The 21,522-nt window shown below is 44.4% G+C and overlaps 1 protein-coding gene across 1 annotated transcript in view; it reads right to left on the bottom strand.

The window, feature by feature from the left end:
- Window positions 1–21,522, bottom strand: part of pnkd (PNKD metallo-beta-lactamase domain containing) — a 59,827-nt gene that overhangs the window by 19,301 nt on the left and 19,004 nt on the right. Inside the window, exons 3-6 of the mRNA XM_043694305.1 lie at window positions 20,348–20,460; window positions 15,691–15,749; window positions 14,478–14,570; window positions 3,468–3,631 (exon numbers count right to left, since the gene is read on the bottom strand). Coding sequence (XP_043550240.1) covers window positions 3,468–3,631; window positions 14,478–14,570; window positions 15,691–15,749; window positions 20,348–20,460 — 429 coding nt within the window. The remainder of the gene's footprint in view (window positions 1–3,467; window positions 3,632–14,477; window positions 14,571–15,690; window positions 15,750–20,347; window positions 20,461–21,522) is intronic.

Here is a 21,522-nt window from a genome sequence, read left to right as displayed (position 1 = left end):
TGGACAGTGAAGAGGGTTACCTCAGATTACAACAGGATCTTGACCAGATAAGCCAATAGGCTGAAAAGTGGCAATTCAGATAAATACGAGGTGCTGCATTTTGGGAAAGCAAATCTTAGCAGGACTTATACACTTAATGGTAAGGTCCTAGGGAGTGTTGCTGAACAAAGAGACCTTGGAGTGCAGGTTCATAGCTCCTTGAGAGTGGAGTCGCAGGTAGATAGAATAGTGAAGGCGGCGTTTCGTATGCTTTCCTTTATTGGTCAGAGTATTGAGTACAGGAGTTGGGAGGTCATGTTGCAGCTGTACAGGACATTGATTAGGCCATATTGCGTGCAATTCTGGTCTCCTTCCTATCGGAAAGATGTTGTGAAACTTGAAAGGATTCAGAAAATATTTACAAGGATGTTGCCAGGATTGGAGGATTTGAGTGAGAGGCAGAGGCTGAACAGGCTGGGGTCGTTTTCCCTGGAGTGTTGGAGGCGGAGGGGTGACCTTATAGAGGTTTACAAAATGATGAGGGGCATTGATAGGATAAATAGACAAAGTCTTTTCCCTGGGATCGGGGAGTCCAGAACTTGGGGGCATAGGTTTAAGGTGAGAGGGGAAAGATATAAAAGAGACCCCAGGGGCAACTTTTTCACGCAGAGGGTGGTACGTGTATGGAATGAGCTGCCAGAGGAAGTGGTGGAGGCTGGTACAATTGCAACATTTAAGAGGCATTTGCATGGGTATATGAATGGGAAGGGTTTGGAGGGATATGGGCCGGGTGCTGGGAGGTGGGACTAGATTGGGTTGGGATATCTGATCGGTACGGACGGGTTGGACCGAAGGGTCTGTTTCCATGCTGTACATCTCTATGACTCTAAATCTACATCCATGAGTTGATCTCTTAAGCTAATTAAAGATGCCTCCAGGTAGTGGAATTTGAATTAAAAAATCTGGAACTAAGCGTCAAACGACAACCATGAATCCATTATCAATTGTTGGAAAAACCTATCTGGTTCACTAATGTTCTTTAGGGAAGGAAACTACCAACTTTACCTGAGTGACCCCAGACCCACAGCAACGTGGTTGACTCTTAACAGCTCTCTGGATAATTAGGGATGGGTAATAAATGCTGCTTAGGAGAAAGTGAGGACTGCAGATGCTGGAGGTCAGAGTTGAGTGGTGCTGGAAAAGCACAGCAGGTCAGGCAGCATCCGAGCAGCAGGAGAATCGACATTTTGGGCAAAGGCCCTTCATCAGGAAGGGCTTTTGCCGGAAACTCCCAATTCTCCTGCTCCAATAAATGCTGCTTAGCCAGTGATGACCTCATCCCATGAATGAACAAATTAAAAAAAAACTTACTCCAGTCCAACTCTGATTGGTCTCCCTCAAAGGCACCAATGTGTCTTGGGCTTTCAGTGATGGCTGACTGTATGGAGCTCTCCAGTCACAGACCCTGTTCTACCACCACAGGCACAGTGTTAACCTCGGTTTTGTTTCTGAGAGAGTCCAGATAAGTGTGCTGTTCAGCTGTGGTGGGGCAGGGGATGTTGAACGTGACGTGACCTGCACTGAGCAGCATTTGGATAGTTTTTCACCCCTACATCCCAAACCTACCCTTCTCATCTAACCTTCTGCAGCCAAGCCTGTTAGAGGAGCAGTTGTCCATTGTCTGATCTGGAGTGGTGGGTCAGTGATTAGCACGGCTGTTTCACAGTGCCAGGGATCCGGGTGCGATTTCAGCCTCAGGTGACTGAGTGGAGTTTGCACGTTCTCCCCGTGTTTGCGTGGGTTTCCTCTGGAGTATTCCGGTTTCCTCCCACAGTCCAAAGACGTGCTGGTTAGGTGAACTTGCCATGATAAATTGCCCATAGTGTCCAGGGATGTATAGGTTAGGTGTATTAGTCAGGAGTTAATAGGATAGGGAATAGGTCTGAGTGGGTTACTCTTCAAAGGGTCAGTGTGGATTTAGCCCGAAGAGCCTATTTTCACACTGTAGGGATTCTAATCAGAGAGTGCCAATGCCACATTTAGATAATGGCTGAAATCAAAGGAAAAATAAAACGTTCATTGTAACTGAACAGGACAATAAGATGTAGGAGGAGAAGTAGGCCATTTGGCCCATCGAGTCTGCTCTGCCATTCAATGAGATCATGGCTGATCTGATAACCCTCGCTCCACTTTCCTGCTTGTCCCCACAGCCCTTGATTCCCTTACTGATTAATAGTCTGTTTCTCTCTCTCTCTCTTGAATACATGTAACAACCCAGCATCGGCAGCCCCTTGCAGTGAATAATTCCACAAATTTACTACCCTCAGAAGACATTCCTCCTCATCTGTTTTCAACGGTCGACTCCTACACTGAGATGATACCTTCTGGTGCTGGATAGAGGTTTTAAGATGGAGAAGGAGTTTCGTGTGGTAGACAGAGATGTTGCCACATGCACACCTCGGCATCACAAATGCAAGGCAGTGGCTAATAAATTCAGCAGAGGATACAGGGGAAACATCTTTACCCAGAGAGCACTGAGGATCTGGAAATCTCTCCCAAAAGTAGTAGTTGACATAAATAATATTTTTTTTTAAGAAAAGAAAATGCTGTTCTTAGTAATCAAAACAAAGTTGCTGAATATTAAACATTGTTTTCCCCACAGTGTTTTAAAAATAAAACCTGCCTTTTAATTGTCCTTTAATATGCAGAATGTAATGGCAAAGTAATAAAACTCCAAGCTGAAGATCGTTGAGCTAAATACGTGAAGATTATCTAAAAACAACACATCCTGGAAATTTTAAATGCCAATGCATGGAATTTCTCCAAGGTAACAGTGATAAAGATCTAAATATTGAAGGTGGCCTGAGAAGGTGGTGGTGGTAGATTTAATCAATAATATAATCTGGGTACTGTATTAGTGTGTTTGTAAATGGGCAATTATAATGAAAAGTATCTTTGGGGTACAGGGAAAAAGCCACAAAGTGGAGGACAAGGTGAATGAGACTTGCAGAGAGCCAGCACTGACAGGATAAACTGAACAGCCTCCTGCTGTGCTCTAACCATTCTGTGTTTCTCTATACATTTTTTGGGGAAAGTGGATATAAGTATGTTAGAGAAAGGAATAGAAGGATAGTCTGAGGTGTACACCACTAAAAAAGAGCCTTTGGCCCATTGAGTCTCGCAGGTCAAAAAGCAAATCATCTAACTATTCTAATCACATTTTTCAGCACTTGGCCCATAACCTTGTATACCTTGGCTTCATAAACATATTTGTTAATAGGATGGGATAAGGTTGGCAGGGGGAGGACGAGTGAAATGGAGTATGGAACAAACACTAGGATAAATGAGGTGAGGTACATTGTCTGTTCCTGTGCTATAAAATGCCACACAAGTATATTTCTGCAAATTAAAAATAACCTGCAAACACAGTCATCGTGAACGTGATGAGCAGAAAGGGAGTGATGCACCTGGTGGGACCCTGTACGTACCACAGCCGGAGAGGAAAATCAAGTCACCAGAGAAGAGGCAAGCAGGAATGCTGGGAAGGTTCCCCTCCAAGACGTAGATCACATGACCCACTGTATGACCAGGGGTTAAGAAGGCATGAAATCGCAAGTTTCCCACTTTGATCGTCTCTTTATCTAGAATGGGACTGAAGAGCAGGAGGGGAAATTAAAACAAAGTCAAACATTAATCTCAAGCTGCAGGATAACACCATCTCCCCAAACACTTAGGTTGCTGGCTACAATTTGATGCTTCAATTATTTTTCTTTGGCAATACTAGAGGGGGGGGGGGGGTATACTTGGTATTCAACTGTATGCTGTAATTGCTGTGTTTCATGGAGACAGCGTAGAGAGAACTTTACTCTGTATCTAACCACTTGCTGCCCCTGTCCTGGAGTGTTTGATGGGGACAGTGTAAAGTGACCTTGACTCTGTGTCTAACCCCATGCTGCCCCTGTCCTGGGAATGTTTAGGAGATTGTTGCACACTCCAGCACTCCATTCACAACACTGAACAAACAAACACTCTTATTGAAAGAAACTGGAAAGAGATTTTGCCCGCCAAATTCAAAACTAATGGAACAGTCTAGACAGAAGGCGAGTTGTTTCCCCAGGTCAGTCTGTTTATGAATGACTAACACATTTCTGCACGGCTGTCTGTATAGCATTCTTCACAGAAATCCCCCCCAAAACCTTTGGGGCCACAAAAGGGCACCCTGAATAAACAACTCCACTACTCAATGATAACTTAATTGGGCTCTCAATTTAAGAGGAATGTTGGACCGACTGCTGGGACACGGAATATTTCTGTTCACAAAGACCATTTAACTCTTCCTCAGGGATTATAAAAAAAAGCTGTCATTCAGCATGGCGGGTGAGTGAGAGCAGGCAGAAAGCTGCACAAAAGGGAGAGGGTCTCAGACACTGCAGGTGGCAATACAGAGCAGGGAAAGTCTGTGTGAGGGAAAGAAACTGAAAAGGGGGAGAGAAAATGGGTGATGAATGAGAGAGTGAGTGAGAGCGAGAGAGAAAGAAAGAGATGGAGGGAGAGGGGCCAAGGATGAGCAAAAGAAAAGACAGCAAGTGAGAATAAGGTAGAGAGTTGAGAGGGCGAGTGCGAGCGCTTGGGGATGCTCACTGTGCACGGGGTGGGGGTCAGTAGGACAGAGGTGCGAGAGAGATCAAGAGAGCGAGATATATGAACATATGAAATTGGAATAGAAATTGGCACTTGTCAGAACATCATAACATGGAATCCAGGGGGAGCTGGCAAACTGGATACACAATTGGCTTGATGGTAGGAAGCAGAGGGTAATAGAGGAAGGATGTTTGTCGGACTGGAGGCCTGTGACTAGTGGAGTGCCTCAGGGGTCAGTGCTGGGTCCATTACTGTTTGCTATCTATATCAATGGTTTGGATGAGAACGTACAAGGCATGTTTAGGAAGTTTGCTATGACACTAAAATAGACTGTATTGTGGACAGTGAGGAAGGTTATCAGAAATTGCAGCAGGACCTTTATTCAGCTGGGGAAGTGGGCTGAGAAATGGCAAATGGAGTTTAATATAGATACATGTGAGGTCTTACATTTTGGAAAGTTAATGCTACAGGAAGGATGTTATTAAACTGGAAAGAGTGTGGAAGAAATTTACAAAGATGTTGCCAGGTCTCAAGGGTCTGAGTTATAGGGAGAGGTGGGACAAGCTGGGACTTTTTCTTTAGAGCACAGGGAGACTGAGGGGGATCTTATAGAAGTGTATAAGATCATGAGAAGAATGGATACAGTGAATACACTCAGTCTTTTTCCCAGGTTAGGGAATTGAGGACTAGAGGGCATCAGGTTAAGGTTAAAGGGGAAAGAATAAAAGGGAACCTGAGAGCAACTTTCTTTTAATGCAGAGGGTGGTAAACATATGGAATGAGCTGCCAGCGGAAGTGGTTGAGGCAGGTACATTAGTAACATTTAAAAGGCATTTGGACAAATACATGGATATGAAAGGTTTAGAAGGAAGTGCAGGGAAATGGAGTTAGCCTGGATGGATATTTTGGTCAGCATGGATCAGTTTCGGTCAAAGGGCTTGTCTCTGTGCTGTAGGACTCTGAACAATAGTATCAGACATTTCCTGATTTTCCAAAATTGCCTGCCTGGGTGCAGTTGGTTTATGCTCCTCCCACATACATCTTAACACAATGCTGCCAACAGCTTACAATCATCCTCTCCCACGGGGCGGACTGTTGAGGATTCTGACAGCGCTAGAATGCACAAGAAATGTCTCCATATCTGTTCTTTTGCCAATGATCTAAATCTGTGTCCTGTGGTTAATGATGCTCCCTGTCGCTGGTGGAAGTGAGCCCATGGTAGAAGTTAATTCTGCAAAGAGCACGGTGATAAAAATGTCCATCTCTGAACAATACAGAGGGTAACTCGATCACTTTCCTGGGGAATTTCAAGAATTTAGTCTGTTTTGTTCAAGAAGAGAGACCACATTTCATGATGTAAATGCTTTTGTTGACAAAAAGCTCAAACGAGAAGTGGGAGTGAGCCAAAGCCATCGAAATACTGGTTTACAGTATATCATTCTGCAGGTAGAGACAGCGATACCATTAGTAAACAGAAGGGAAGTTGTTCTTGCCGAACTGCTGTTAGGAATGCAAGAAGCACAATGGGTAAATCATGTCCATAATCTTCAACCATTTGTTGAAAACATAGTTAATGTAATAAAAAAGACAGACTTTTGACAGAAAGCAATTCAAAAATGTGCTCGAGGTCAGTATTTGTAAAAAACAATTGGAGACAGTGGGGAGAGAGTGAGAGAGAGAGAAATTAAACACCAGCTGGAAGAGCCTAGGGGCTCTGGACACTTAAAAAAGATGCATCAGAACTCATCATTCTCACTGACATACTAAGATATTGGAGTTGGAAGAAATGATTAAATATCAGAGGACATTTAACAGTCATCACTTCACTCAGTGAGGAAGGATATGAAATGGCATTAGCAGCGTTATATTAAGAGCTGCACAGCAGGAACGCCAATCTATCTGCACCCAGTCAAACAGGGAAAATCAGGAAAAGTCTAATGCTATTGTATAAGCTCAGTTGATATTAATACTGAACAAGTCACTCCCAGAGTAAAAGATAAAACATGTGTTTTATTTCTGCAGTTTGGTTGTAGTAATGGAACATAATCCAGAAGGGGCTGAAATGTATTTTAAACAAAAAAAACACACACACTTATCACACGACAAAAAAAATCTATAAAATATTAAACAAAGTGGAAGCTCTTATCCAGGGAAAACTTGCAAAGAATTAGAGAGAAAAACTATGCTCCTGTAGTGGTGTATTGTGAGGCCACATTACCACAACAGCTGAATAGCTTTTGCTGTGTGATGTCCAGAGTCTATCTTGTATTTCTAATAATTTATTTCTTTAATTCACTATTAAAATAGCTCTTAACTTGTTAGACACATGTATTGTCTTAAGTGAATAAAAGTTTGTGGAAAGATTTGTAGCTCGGGTGCTCGTTGTTGTGGTTCTGTTCGCCGAGCTGGGAATTTGTGTTGCAGACGTTTCGTCCCCTGTCTAGGTGACATCCTCAGTGCTTGGGAGCCTCCTGTGAAGTACTTCTGTGATCTTTCAGAATAAGCACATTCAGAATAAGATTCAATCAATAAGCACATCGACCTGGACCCAATATACCGACCACTGCAGCGGACAGCTGGAACTGACAACTGGAAGCGGCAGATACAAACCACTACAAATGCCGGAGGAAAGATCACAGAAGCGCTTCACAGGAGGCTCCCAAGCACTGAGGGTGTCACCTAGACAGGGGACGAAACGTCTGCAACACAAATTCCCAGCTCGGCGAACAGAACCATAATAAGTGATTAAAGTTTAATACAATCAGATATTATTCATTAGCAGTCTTGCCTAATGGTATACCTTGGTCAAAATGGAGGCTAGTGTTAAGGAGTTAATTCAAGGGTTTTTATTCGCAAAATGAACAAATTAAGTGGTATAAACTCCCTTTTAAAATGGAGAGAGTAAAGAGATGGTACTTATTTACTCTATTGAAACCTTTTATGATTTGGGACAGCTCTATTAAATCTCGCCTGATTAACCTCTCTGCTGCAAGGAAAACAATTCCAGATGCTCTAGCCTCCTATGTAACTATAATTCCTTGTATCTCTGGAAAATTGGATAAATTTTGTCGGCTCCCTTACTTCAAATACAGTGCTCAAAACTGGGCATAACACAACACCCCCAAGCCGAATCAGATTTTCAAGAAATCCTTTGGGAACAGGTATGGATTTGGAACAGGCCACGGCTGCAAGGAAACACCCACAATACAGACACTGGCTCTCACCAGGGGGTAGATGGTCACACAGATGATTAAACCAAGATTGACGTACAGAAATAGAGTTGAAGGATCTTTGCTGGATCTCACCCACCCCAGCACAAATTAATCTTAGCTCTATTTGCAGAAAAAGCACGGGGGGTGCATTCACTGAATCGTAGAGAATGAGAATGGAGGCTGTTTGACTGGCAGCCAAGAATCCTTCAGTCTGGGCTTCCCGACTGGTTGTAGCAAGGTGGTACACTGTGAAGTCTTACCTGTTATTGTGTGATCAGAAATGGGGAAATTCTGGAGAGTGTGGTAACTTAGTAAATACTAATCTGACTGGGCAGAGTCAACATGGATTTTTGATAGGGAAAGAGTGTTTGATTAAATTGTCAAGACCATTTGAAGATGTTATTTGTAGGACAGGTAAAGGAAAGTGGTGCATTCGGATTTTCAGAAGGCTACTGTTAAGATTCCACTTAACAATGGAACAGTAGTAAACAGAATGAGATTGCATGGGGTTGCCACAGCTTACTGTGGATTGAGAACTGATTAACAGGAGAAAACAGTGGGAATAAACAGTGGTCATTCTCAGGATGGAAGGCAGTTACTAACGGAGTACATGTTTTAAGAATTAATGTCTGGGCCACAGCCATTCACAATCTTGATGTGAGGACAAAATGTAACATTTCCAAGATACAAAACTAGGGTTAAGTTGGAGGAGGATGAAAGGAAACTTCACAGGGATTTAGACGTGTTAAGCAACTGGATAACATCATAGCAGACAGAATATAGTGCAAATACAAAACTGTCCGTTTTGATAGAAAAAGCAAGGCTGAATATTTCTGATGTGGACAGGGGCTAGGAAGTGCACGTTGTGTAAGGGAACTAGAATGTGAGACACTAAACTTCAGCAGGCAGTTGCAGTCAACAATTGGACAAGTGGGATATTGGAGACAAAAAGAGAAATTGCTGGGAAAAGCGCAGCATGCTGCCAGACCTGCTGAGCTGTTCCCAGCAACTTCTGTTTTTGTCTCTGATTTACAGCATCAGCAGCTCTTTCAGTTTTTAAACAGTATATTGGCCCCAACCACTAGGGCATGTGAGTATATTTGTGCAAATAGCTTTCTGCAGTTGTATAGAGCTTTTGTGAGAACTAATCTGGATGAATTGGGTAAAATCTTGGGTACCCTTATCCAAGGGAGGACATACTTGCCATAGACTGAATGTAACAGAGTTTCACCAGACTAATCTGTGGAAAAGAATATTAATACTAAAACGAGAAATTGAAGGAACTAGGTCTGTATTCTCAAGGAGTTTCAAAGAAGAGATGACTGACTTGATGCCTACCATGGTGGCTCAGTGGTTAGCACTGCTGCCTCACAGCGCCAGGGACCCAGGTTCGATTCCACCCTTGGGTGATTGTCTGTGTGGAGTTTGCACATTCTCCCCTTGTCTGCGTGGGTTTCCTCCGGGTGCTCCGGTTTCCTCTCACATTTCAAAGATGTGCAGGTCAGGTGAATTGGCCACGCTAAACTGCCCACAGTGTTCAGGGATGTGTAGGTTAGGTGCATTAGTCAGGAAAAATGTAGAGTAATAGAGTAGGGGAATGGTCCGGGTGGGTTACTCTTTGGAGGATTGGAGTGGACTTGTTGGGCCAAAGGGCCTGTTTCCACACTGTAGGGATTCTATTATTCATCAAGAATTCTAATAAGGCGAGACAGCGTAGAGGAGAACTGGATGTCTCCCCTGACTGGTGAATCTAGAACGATGGAACAGCCTCAGGACGGAGGGGTAGACCATTTAAGGTTGAGATGAGGAGGAATCTCTTCACTCAGAGGGTGGTGAATCTTTGGAATTCTCTACTTCAGAAGGCTGTGAAAGCTCAATTATTGAGCAGGTTAAAGATGGAATTCTAGTGACTGATCAAAGAAAGGATGTGGAAATAGAATGGGAAAATCAACAGATTTTTCAGTCTAAAATTGGTTATTTAATAAAGTAACTGGTGTGGAAAAGATCAGTGACAGAAACCAGAGTGGCAGGTTCAATAAATCATGTGGGACAGTCAGTTTTTAATAATCAAGAGAATAAAACACCCAATTTAGAACAATGCTGGGAGCACAATACATGGAGTCTTGGGCAACACAAATAAGTTGATGATAAAACACATTTTTTGGACAACTCCCTCCCCCACTGGTATTCTGAATGCCACGTTGCAAGTTAATTGCTCAATTGTATACAATGCACTTAGTTTGGAAGGGGTGGGAGGGACAATGGGAAAAGGGCAAAAGTTGAATTTGCCTTCTCCACACATTAGAATTTAATGTTTAGTTTCAACAGGACACTCCCTTGTGTCCCTTCCCAGCCCCAGGGCAAGCAGTTTAGAGAAAACAGACCATTTATAAAGAGGAATTCAAATACGTGAGCCAGAATATAGACTAGGCAAGATCAAATGCATTCTCCAAACTGGTAAATATTGAAAACACAGATCAAGTCAGATCCTGTGACAGAAAAGGCAGATTTAGGGCAGGAATTATATCAGCAATAGTTTCCCTTGACTGGAAAGGTCATGGATTCAAGAACACAGAATCTCAAAACAATTATGGCACAGAAAGCAGTCATTCTGCCCATCATGTGTGCACCAGACTCCTGAGATTTGAGCGTTTATGCCTTTAGCACAAATGTAGCATAACTAACTCTCTATCAGAGGTACGGTGTCCTCATATCAAGTCAAGCCAGGCTCACACCAAAGTTTGGAGGAAGACAGTGGCACGCTGGTAATGTCTGGACTAGCAATCTGGAGAGTCAGGCCATTAGTCTGGGAGTATGGGGCCAAATCCCACCATGGCAACTGGTGGAATTTAGATTCAACTCATAAATCAGGAACATAAAGCTAGTCTTGGTGACGACGACCATCTGACTCATTTAATGCCCTTTTAGGGGAAGGAAATCTGCCATCCTCACTTGGTCTGGCCTACACATGACTCCAGACGCACAGCAACGTGATTTACACTTAACATTCTGATGTAGCCAACTGAGTCACTCAGTTCAGGGGCAATTAGGGATAGGCAATAAATGCTCCTTGCCAGCAGCATGAAAATCCCATGGAAGAATTTTAAAAAACTAATCGATGCCAACATACTCGCAGAGAGGGTGCTGCATGCTCAACAGTGCTGTCTTTGGCATGAGTCTTAAACCGCAGGCCTGAGTACCTTCTGCACTAGAGGAATGAGGAGCCTTCCCCTCTGTTCTGGGATAATATTTATTCTTCAACGAGCATCTTCGTCAGGGTAACTAGGGAAGGGCAATGCCCACATCCTGTTGTAGAACCCCTGCAGCGTGGAAGCAGGTGATTCGGCCCATCCAAACAGCATCCCACCCAGGCTCAGGAGGGTAGTGAACCTAGTGAACCTGAATGTCGACTGATGAAAATATTCAGGGAAGACCTAAATATTTCCATTTTAAAGGCATCAAGGAGAGAAAGCAGGACTACAGTGTTGAGATAGAGGCATGATCATATTGAAAGGCGGAGCAGACTTGAAGAGTCGAATGGCCTACTCCTGCTCCTAGTTTCTACATTTACATAGCTTCCTTAACGTAATAAATGGTTTCCAGACATGTCACAGAAAGATTACAAAGCAGAAGTACACAGTGAGCCATACAAGCTGATACTATGGGCAAAATGATTAAAGCTTTGAAGCAAGGTTCTGCAGAAGGTCTGAAAGGAGGGATTTCTGCAGGTGCTGAGGGTACAGGTAACTGCAGGTACGATTGTTCACGTGGGAGCGATTGAAATCAGGGCTGCTCAAAAGGCTAGAAATGGAGGAGCAGAGATGTCAGGAAGAGGGAGGTCGTAACAGAAACATCGAACATTACAGTGTAGTACAGGCCCTTCTGCCCTCGATGTTGCACTAACCTGTGAAACCAATCTGAAGCCCTACACTATTCCATTATCATCCATATGTTTATCCAATTACCATTTAAATGCCCAAACGATGGTGATGCAGGTGTGAATGCTACAGAGAGATTTGAAGACAATTAATATTTTAAAACTTAAACGTTGCTGTAAAGGTAGCCAGTGCAGCTTTGAGAGCACAGGGGATGAGGAGTGAATTGGCTTAGTGCACTTTAGGATACTGGGAGCAGAGTTTTGGAATGGTATCAATGTCATAATGTGGAAGAAGAAAGGTCAGCCTGGACAGACAGATTGCAAGTATCCCATTATACTGCTGGCCTACAGCTTTGAGATGACCGGTTAGATGTCAGGGAGGTGACAGCTGACATAACAAGTCACCAGCTTCTGTCTTGCACTGGCCACAGTCCTGACAGGTTACTGTCCTGCTCAGTGCTGACATCTGGGGATTTGATTAGGGTGCTTATGTTAAAGGCTAGGAGAGATATCTGGTCTGAGATGGTCATTAATTAGCATTTCCATGCCATGCCTGTCAACCGCCATTTGCCAATCCAAGTTGAAAAGGGTGGTGCTGGAAAAGCACAGCAGGTCAGGCAGCATCCGAGGTGCAGGAGAGTTGACGTTTCAGACATATGCCCTTCATCTGTAATCATTCCTGATGAAGGGCTTATGCCCAAAACGTCGCCTTTCCTGCTCCTCGGATGCTGCCTGACCTGCTGTACTTCTCCAGCACCACCCTTTTCAACTCTGATCTCCAGCATCTGCAGTCCTCACTTTCTCCAATTTGCCAATCTAAGCCTCGGTGTTGCTCAGTTCCTGCTGAGGGCGGACACAATTATTTCATTATCAGAGGACGTGCAGATGGAGCTGAGCTTTCTAGCATTGTCATCCACTCCTGACCTTTCAATGGTGTCACTGATGAAGTGCTTAGGTAAAGAACATTTTCCAAGTGTATTTATTCTTGGCTTTTAACAACTGTGACCAAGGTGTATGGCGCACTGTCCACTGGTAATTTTAGGCAGCAAACCCAAATACCAATCATCTGTTCAGGATAACACTAAAGTTCAGTCAAATGAGGGGAAAAATGGAGATCTGATGTAACCATGACCTAATCATAAGACACAAGAGTAGAAATTAGGCCATTCGGCCCATCAAGTCTGCTCCACCATTCAATTATGGCTGATAAATGCTTCAATCCCACTCTCCCACCTTCTCCCCATAACCTTTGATCCTTTTAACAATCAATAATCCATTTATCTATCTCAGTCTTAAATAGACTCAATGACCTGGCCCCCACAGCCGCCTGTGACAATGAATTCCACAGACTCCCCACTCTCTGGCTGAAGAGGTTTCTCCTGATCTCTGTTCTAAAGGGTCTTCCCTCTACTCTAATGCTGTGCCCTCGGGTTCTAGTCTCTCCTACCAATGGAATCATCTTCCCAAAGTCGACTCTATCCAGACCTTTCCGTATTCTGTACGTTTCCATTAGATCCCCCTTCATCCTCCTAAACTCCATTGAGTATAGACCCAGAGTCCTCAATGTTAAGCCTGTCATTCCTGGGACCATTCTCATGAACCACCTCTGGATCCACTCCAGGGCCAGTACATTCTTGCTCAGATATGGGACCCAAAATCACGAATGTAATATTGCAGGAATATTACTGTAATATCAGCAATATTCCAGCTTCTCACTCTCAAACCGAGGGGTGGAAAAGGATCAACGGCAGCCTTGTGTCCCTAGAAACATAAGACATGTGGGCTATTTGGCCTTTCAAACCTGCTCCATCAGGGAGAGGCGATGGCTGAGTGGGATTATCGCTGTACTGTTAATCCCGAGACCCAGGTAAGGGTCTGGGGACCCAGGTTTGAACCCTGCCACAGCAGATGGTGGAATTTGAATTCAATAAAATATCTGGAATTAAGAATCTAATAGTGACCATGAGTCCATGGTCGATTATTGGAAAAAACCCATCTGGTTCACTAATGTCCTTTAGGGAAGGAAACTGCCATCCTTACCTGGTCTGGCCTACATGTGACTCCAGACACACAGCAATGTGGTTGACTCTTAACTACCCTCTGGTTAATAAATGATGCCTGGCCAGCAACACCTTCATCCCGTGAATGAAAAAAAAATTCAATGTGACCATGGCTAATCTGATTAGCCATCTGAGATGGCTGTCTCAGTGACGGGACAATGTTTTCTTTCCTCACAGAAGGCTGATGGTCTTTGGAACTCTCAGCAGTGGAAGCAGAATCTTTGGATGTTTTTGAGACAGATGTGGAGAGTTTATTGATAAGCAAGGGGTTGGGGGTGGGTGGGGGCAAAAGTTATTGGGACTGTGGCATAATCAGACCAGCTATGAATTTACAGAATGGCACAGCCAGCTCCAGGGACCAGGTGGCCAACGTCCAGCTCCTAATTTATACGTTAGCATAAGTCTGGAGTTAACAAAAGACAAAGGGATAGTAGTGGCAGTTAAGTGACAGTGTGCCGGAACAGCTCAACTTGTGACCTCCACCACCCCCCATAGGCCTGTAAATTCTCTCGTCAGGCATTACTGAGTGATGGCACAAAAGACAAAATAATTGAGACTTGTCAATGGATAGCAAGTAGTGCTTAATCAGCAGCTTAGGACTGAACTCAATCACTCTGGCTCCACACATATAAAACATGCTTCTTTTATGTTCCATAAATGTTACCCATCTCCCTTTCTGGTCCCCAAATACACATGGACACAACTTACTTTGTGAGTCCAGGAATGTTATCTCTGGATGTACCATACACCCTACAAGATTTGTAGATTTTCTTCAGTACCTTGTTCCCACCACTGTGATCCCTACACAAAACAAACAAAAAAAAAGAGAGGCAACAAGGTAGATCAAATATAGTCCAGATATTGGTAATGTTTGTATTAAATGAATAAAGGGTAACAATGGGTATACAGGATTGGACCACAGCTGTCAAATCTCCCTGATGGACTATATGACCTAACATCTGTGTCTTCGAGGGAGTCAAACAAGCAAACAGAAGTAAATAATCTGTAACAAGTTTGACAGCTCCCCCATTCATTATGTCACACCTCACTGGTGTCACATGCTGCAAATGGAGCCCCATTTTTCCTGCAGTCAGGTTAGAGACCATGAACCACACCTCAGTGATCCCAAACTAATCCTGGAAAAGTGTCATAACTCCAGGATCAGTGTTTGGGGAGGGGGGGGGTGTTGTGGTTGGGAAGAGGAAGCATCACGTCAGGGATAGGTAAAAGAGAGAGATGTCGGGGAGGAAAGAGAAGAGACAGCACTAGTCATTAGCGTGATTGGGGTAGGGGAAGAGCACGGGGCAAGGAAAGAGGCAAGAAAGGATCAGGGCATAAGAATAGTGAGAAAGCCTTGAGGGAAATAAGGGAATGGGAGGCAACTACACACTGGTGGCTTTTCCCAACTACCACTTCACTGTCATTACTGGGGCTTAAGAGAAACTTCACATCAGACGCGCCATTTGAATTGGGGGCAGGAATATAAATCTGCATTTGCATGTCACAAGGGCCATGAAACTGTTTCCAGGATTGTCCCACTGTCAAAGCTAATGACCCCTGGGGTCTCTGACACTACAGCCTTCAAATACCACTATCAGATCCCAGAGTTTATTAGTAACAGTGCGTCATTAGCCCCAGCAGAAAAAGACAGTCCACTGTTGAGCAAATCCAAGCCTCCTCTCTTTAGCCCCCATCTGGATCAGATGATTTGATTCCAACAGGACCAATTATTACAGCTGTGAGGCCTCTACAGTCCAACAAGCCACCAATAATCTGCAAGCCTGGGCTGAGTGTAAGGGATAATGTATAGTGATTACCAGGCAGCAGCTGAACAGAAGTCATTGCTCTTGAACAAGTTAGAGAAACACAAACCACGGGAAATAAGGCTGACAATAAAAATGAAAGCAGCCTGTCTACTTACCAGTGCTTGTGTGTTGTGAGAATTGCTTCCAGAGTCGCACCCTCCTGTTCAAGATGTGTCTAAAAAGCCAAAATAAAACAGGTGGAAACAAGTGCATTGTTTGTTTGTTGTGGGCTCAATGGAATTTCTAGAAACTTGTCCAATTTTCCTACTCAATATCAGCACCAAGTTTAATAAAGTTTCCTTTATAGTATCCCAGGATAGGGACAGCACAGCATTAGAAACAGAAACAGGTCAGGCAGCATCATCGGGGAAGCAGAGTTAATGGTGAGTCGAATAGGATTCTCTCTCAAAATTCCAGCATCACAGTGCTTTGTTCTTACCTAAGTACAGGAAGTTCCGAGAGACAAGCAAAGCTCCATCTACACTGTTCCCACAAACACTCCCAGGTCATGCTGTACAAAACACTGCTGCAGCCACACTGAGTATTGCATACGGTTCTGGTCACTGCTTTACAGGAAGAATGTGGAAGCATTGAAATGGGCGCAGAGGAGATTCACCAGGATGTTGCCTGGTATGGAGGGAAGGTCTTATGAGGAAAGGCTGAGGGATTTGAGGCTGTTTTCATTAGAGAGAAAGTTAAAAGGTGACTTAATAGAAGACGATCAGAGGATTAGACAGGGTGGACAGTGAGAGCATTTTTCCTCGGATGGTGATGGCTAGCACGAGGGGACTAGCTTTAAATTGAGGGGTGATGGATATAGGACAGATGTGAGAGGTAGTTTCTTTACTCAGAGAGTAGTAAGGACATGGAATGCCCTGCCTGCAACAGTAATGGACTCACCAACTTTAAGGGCATTTAAATGGTCATTGGATAAACATACGGATGATAATGGAATAGTGTAGGTTAGATGGGCTACAGATTAGTTTCACAGGTCAGTGCGCTAAAGGGCCTGCACTGCGCCGTAATGTTCTACGCTGAAAAATGTGTTGCTGGAAAAGCGCAGCAGGTCAGGCAGCATCCAAGGAACAGGAGAATCGACGTTTCGGGCATAAGCCCTTCTTCAGGAAATTTCTTGAAGAAGGGCTTATGCCCGAAACGTCGATTCTCCTGCTCCTTGGATGCTGCCTGACCTGCTGCGCTTTTCCAGCAACACATTTTTCAGCTCTGATCTCCAGTATCTGCAGTCCTCACTTTCTCTCTGCAATGTTCTATGGTCTAGGTCAGGTACAGCTCGGCTTAGATGCAGAATAAAGCTCCCTCGTCACTGTCCTCATCAAACACCATCAGGACAAGGACAACACAGGGTTAGATACAGAATAAAGCTCCTTCTACACTGTGGACCATCTACTTCAATCTCAACTTCAGAAATCAGCAGACAATGGAGGAGCATTCCATTGCTTTGGCCTGGATTCAAATCAAGCCCTGATGATTAAAAGGTGAAGTGGCTAATCTCATGCAACCTGATATCCACACATATTATTCCGTGTATAGTGAGCAGGCAGACAGCAAATTCCAAAGGGCTCAAGAGAGAAGTCATTCCAGTTCCTGTTAGCACACAGCTCCCAGTATCAAAGCCTGGGTAAATATTGGCACATTTCAACCTTGTGGGAGATTTGCTTGTGTGATTTGGGAGGGTTTAAACTAATTTAGCAGGGAGATGGGAATCAGGGCCACATGTCTGAGAGAGGGTCAGTTGCAGACATGACAGTGACAGGATATACTGAATCTAAAAGGAAGGTTTCTCACACAATGAAACAAAGGGATCGGTTAAAGTGTGTATGCTTTAATGCAAGGTGTGTCCGAAATAAGAGTGACTAACTTACAGCATGGATCAGTATTTGGGGCTACGATGTTGTGGCCATAACAGAGACGTGGGTTTCAATGGGGCAGGAATGTTTGCTTGATGTTCCAGGGTTTAGAACGTTTAAAAAGAACAGGGAGGGTGGAAAAAGAGGCAGGGGTGTAGCAGTGCTAAGCAGAGAGTGCATCACAGCTACAGAAACGAAGGTTGTTGAGGAAGGTTTGTCTACGGTGTCAGTAATGGAAATTAGGAACAGCAAGGGAACAACCAACGCATTGGAGGTTTTCTACAGACCATCTAACAGCAGTAGAGAGAGATTGAAGATCTCACAGGCAGGCAGAGTCTTGAAAAATACAAAAGTAGCAGGGTTGTTGTTATGGGTGATTTCAACTTTCCCAATATCGACTGGAACCTCCTAAGTGCAGATGGTTTGGATGGAGCTGTTTTTGTCAGGTGTGTTCAGGAGGGTTTCCTTACTCAGTATGTAGACAGACCGACGAGGGGAGAGGCCATTTTGGATTTGGTGCTCAGCAACGAGCCAGGACAGGCGTCAGATCTCACGGTGGGAGAACACTTTGGTGACAGTGATCACAATTGCCTCGCATTTACCATAGCGTTGGAGAGGGAAAGGTGCAGTTACAGAGGGAAGATATTTAATTGGGGAAAAAGAAATTATGACGCTATTAGACAGGAGTTGGGAAGTATAGACTGGGAAGCAATTGTTCCACAGAAAGGACACAGCAGACATGTGGAGACTGTTTAAGGAGCAGTTGTTGCGAGTGATGCACAAAATTGTTCCTCTGAGACAGGTAAGAAGAGGTAAGATTAAAGAACCTTGGATGATGAGAACAGAGGAACTTCTCATCAAAAGGAAGAAGGCAGCTTACGTAAGGTGGAGGAAGCACGGATCTAGCACAGCTTTAGAGGTTTACAGGCTTGCTAGAAAGGAGCTCAGAAATGGACTGAGGAGAGCCAGGAGGGGGCACGAAAAAGGCTTGGCAAGAAGGATTAGGGAGAACCCAAAGGTGTTTTACTCATATGTGAGGAATAAGAGAATGATCAGGGAGAAGGTAGGACCGATCAGGGATAGCGGAGGGAACTTGTGCGTGGAGTCTGAGCAGGTAGGGGAAGCACTAAATGAGTTTTTTGCTTCGGTTTTCACCAAAGAAAGGGAACATGTTATAAATGAAAACTTAGAGGAGCTGGGATATAGTCTTGACCAGATCAAGATTGATGAAGTTGATGTGCTCGAAATTTTGGAAAACATTAAGATTGATAAGTCCCCAGGGCCAGACCAGATTTATCCAAGGCTGCTCCGGGAAGCGAGAAAGGAGGTTGCTAAGCCGCTGGTGAGGATATTTGCCTCCTCACTCTTCACGGGAGTCGTACCGGAGGATTGGAAGGAGGCGAATGTTGTTCCTCTTTTCAAGAAGGGGAATAGGGAAATCCCTGGCAATTACAAACCAGTCAGTCTTACGTCTGTGGTCAGCAAAGTTTTGGATAGAATTCTGAGGGATAGGATTTATGACTATTTGGCAAAGCATAGTATGATTAAAGGCAGTCAGCATGGCTTTGTGAGGGGGCAGGTCATGCCTCACAAACCTTATTGAGTTCTTTGAGGAGGTGTCAAGACAGGTCGATGACAGTGGAGCAGTGGGTGTGGTGTATATGGATTTCAGCAAGACATTTGATAGGGTTCCCCATGGTAGACTCATTCATAAAGTCAGGAAGTATGGGATACAGGGAGATTCAGCTATCTGGATTCAGAATTGGCTGGCTGACAGAAGACAAAGAGTTGGCTGTAGATGGAAAGTATTCTGCCTGGAGGTCAGTATTGAGTGGGGTCCCACAGAACTCTGTACTTGGGCCTCTGCTCTTTGTAGTGTTTATAAAAGACTTGGATGAGGAGGTCGGAGGGGTGGGTTAGTAAATTTGCAGATGACACAAAGATTGGAGGTGTCGTCGATAGTATCGAGGGCTACTGCAGACTGCAGCGCGTCATAGAGCTGGGCTGAGAAATGGCAGATGGAGTTCAACCTGGATAAATGCAAAGTGATGCATTTTGGAAGATCGAACGCGGATGCTGAATATAGGATTAAAGACAGGATTCTTGGCAGTGTGGAGGAACAGAGGGATCTGGGTGTGTAAGTACATCGATCCCTCAAAGTTGCCACCCAAGTGGATAGGGTTGTTAAGAAAACATATGGTGTTTTGGCTTTCATCAACATGGGGATCGAGTTTAAGAGCCATGAGGTTTTGCTGCAGCTCTACAAGTGCCTGGTGAGACCACACTTGGACTATTGAGTCCAGTTCTGGTCGCCCTACTCTAAGAAAGATACAGAGGTTTTGGAGAGGGTGCAAAGAAGGTTTACCAGGATGCTGCCTGGACTGGAGGGCCTGTCTTATGAAGAAAGGTTGAATAGGCTTGGACTTTCCTCTCTGGAGAGAAGGAGGAAGAGAGGAGGCCTGATCGAGCTGTACAAAATACAGAGAGGAACAGATAGAGTCAATAGCCAGAGACTTTTCCCCAGGGAAGGACTGACTGGTACGAGAAGTCATAGTTTGAAGATATTAGGAGGAAGGTATAAAGGAGGCGTCAGAAATAGGTTCTTTACGCAGACAGTTGTGAATGCATGGAATGCGTTGCCAGCGGTGGTGGTGGAAGCAGAGTCATTGGGGACATTGAAGCAACTGCTGGACATGCACATGGATAGCAGTGAGTTGAGGGATGTGTAGGTTGTTACTATATTTGACATTAGGATTAAATCTCGGCACAACATCGTGGGCCAAAGAGCCTGTTCTGTGCTGTACTTTTTTATGTTCTAGTACACTTAGCCAGGGAGGACATGGTACAGGATTAAAGAAGCCTATTGGGGCAACAGCCCTTTATAAAAGAAAAGTGGGCAGCTTACCTGGATTATTAGTGGGTCAGAAGGATCAACAGCCACAGCAACATTTGTGTCCAAGTCGATGATCAGGTATCCATAGTTGTCTGTCAGTATCGGGACTGGAAGAATTTTCACACCTAAGGGAACGGGGACAGGTCATCACACAGGAAGAAACAGATATGCCAATAGACACTGCTCAACTCGACATCTCAGGACCACCTTGCAACAGTGCTCCAGCCCCCTCCCTCCCTCTCCCCACCCAAACTTCACTGGACCCATCAACTCCAAGTCTATTACTGTCCAGAAACATGGTACAGTACTGGTGGGGACAGGTCTGTCACTGTATTACACTGGGGTACAGTACTGGTGGGGACAGGTCTGTCACTGTATTACACTGGGGTACAGTACTGGTGGGGACAGGTCTGTCAGTATTACACTGGGGTACAGTACTGGTGGGGACAGGTCTGTCACTGTATTACACTGGGGTACAGTACTGGTGGGGACAGGTCTGTCACCGTATTACACTGGGGTACAGTACTGGTGGGGACAGGTCTGTCAGAATGACACTGGGGTACAGTACTGGTGGGGACAGGTCTGTCACTGTATTACACTGGGGTACAGTACTGGCAGGGACAGGTCTGTCACTGTATTACACTGGGGTACAGTACTGGTGGGGACAGGTCTGTCAGTATTACACTGGGGTACAGTACTGGTGGGGACAGGTCTGTCACTGTATTACACTGGGGTACAGTACTGGGATATTGACGTATCATGAAAGAAAATCCGCATTCTAGTCATCTCCACAGAAGTAGCAGGATGTCAGAATAAGCCACTCCTGTCCCTTATATACTTTAACAACAGTACTCTGAGAAAAGCTGGTTACAAAAGTAGACTGCATTTTCCATTACTAGGGTATCTAAAACAATTGCTGACTTTCCCCCATCATCTGCTCAAGATGCTGTCTCCAGCATGAATCTCAGCACAACATGGGCCGAACTCTCTGTAAACTCAAAGCAAACTGTTCCAGCTGAGGCCATTAGAGAACACAGTTCCCTCAATGCTGTCTTCACACGTGCATCTTTCAACAGGAAGCAGCAACAGAACTTCCCAAAAATCTTGACATTCTGAAGAAGTGTCATGTTGGGCTCAAAACATTAACACCACAGAACCTACCGGATCTGCTAGAATTTGCCAATACT

Source organism: Chiloscyllium plagiosum, chromosome 7, assembly GCF_004010195.1.
Source record: "Chiloscyllium plagiosum isolate BGI_BamShark_2017 chromosome 7, ASM401019v2, whole genome shotgun sequence".
Lineage (NCBI taxonomy): Eukaryota > Metazoa > Chordata > Chondrichthyes > Orectolobiformes > Hemiscylliidae > Chiloscyllium > Chiloscyllium plagiosum.
Note: the sequence above shows the minus strand (reverse complement) of the source record. Positions and strands in the feature narration are given on the sequence as shown.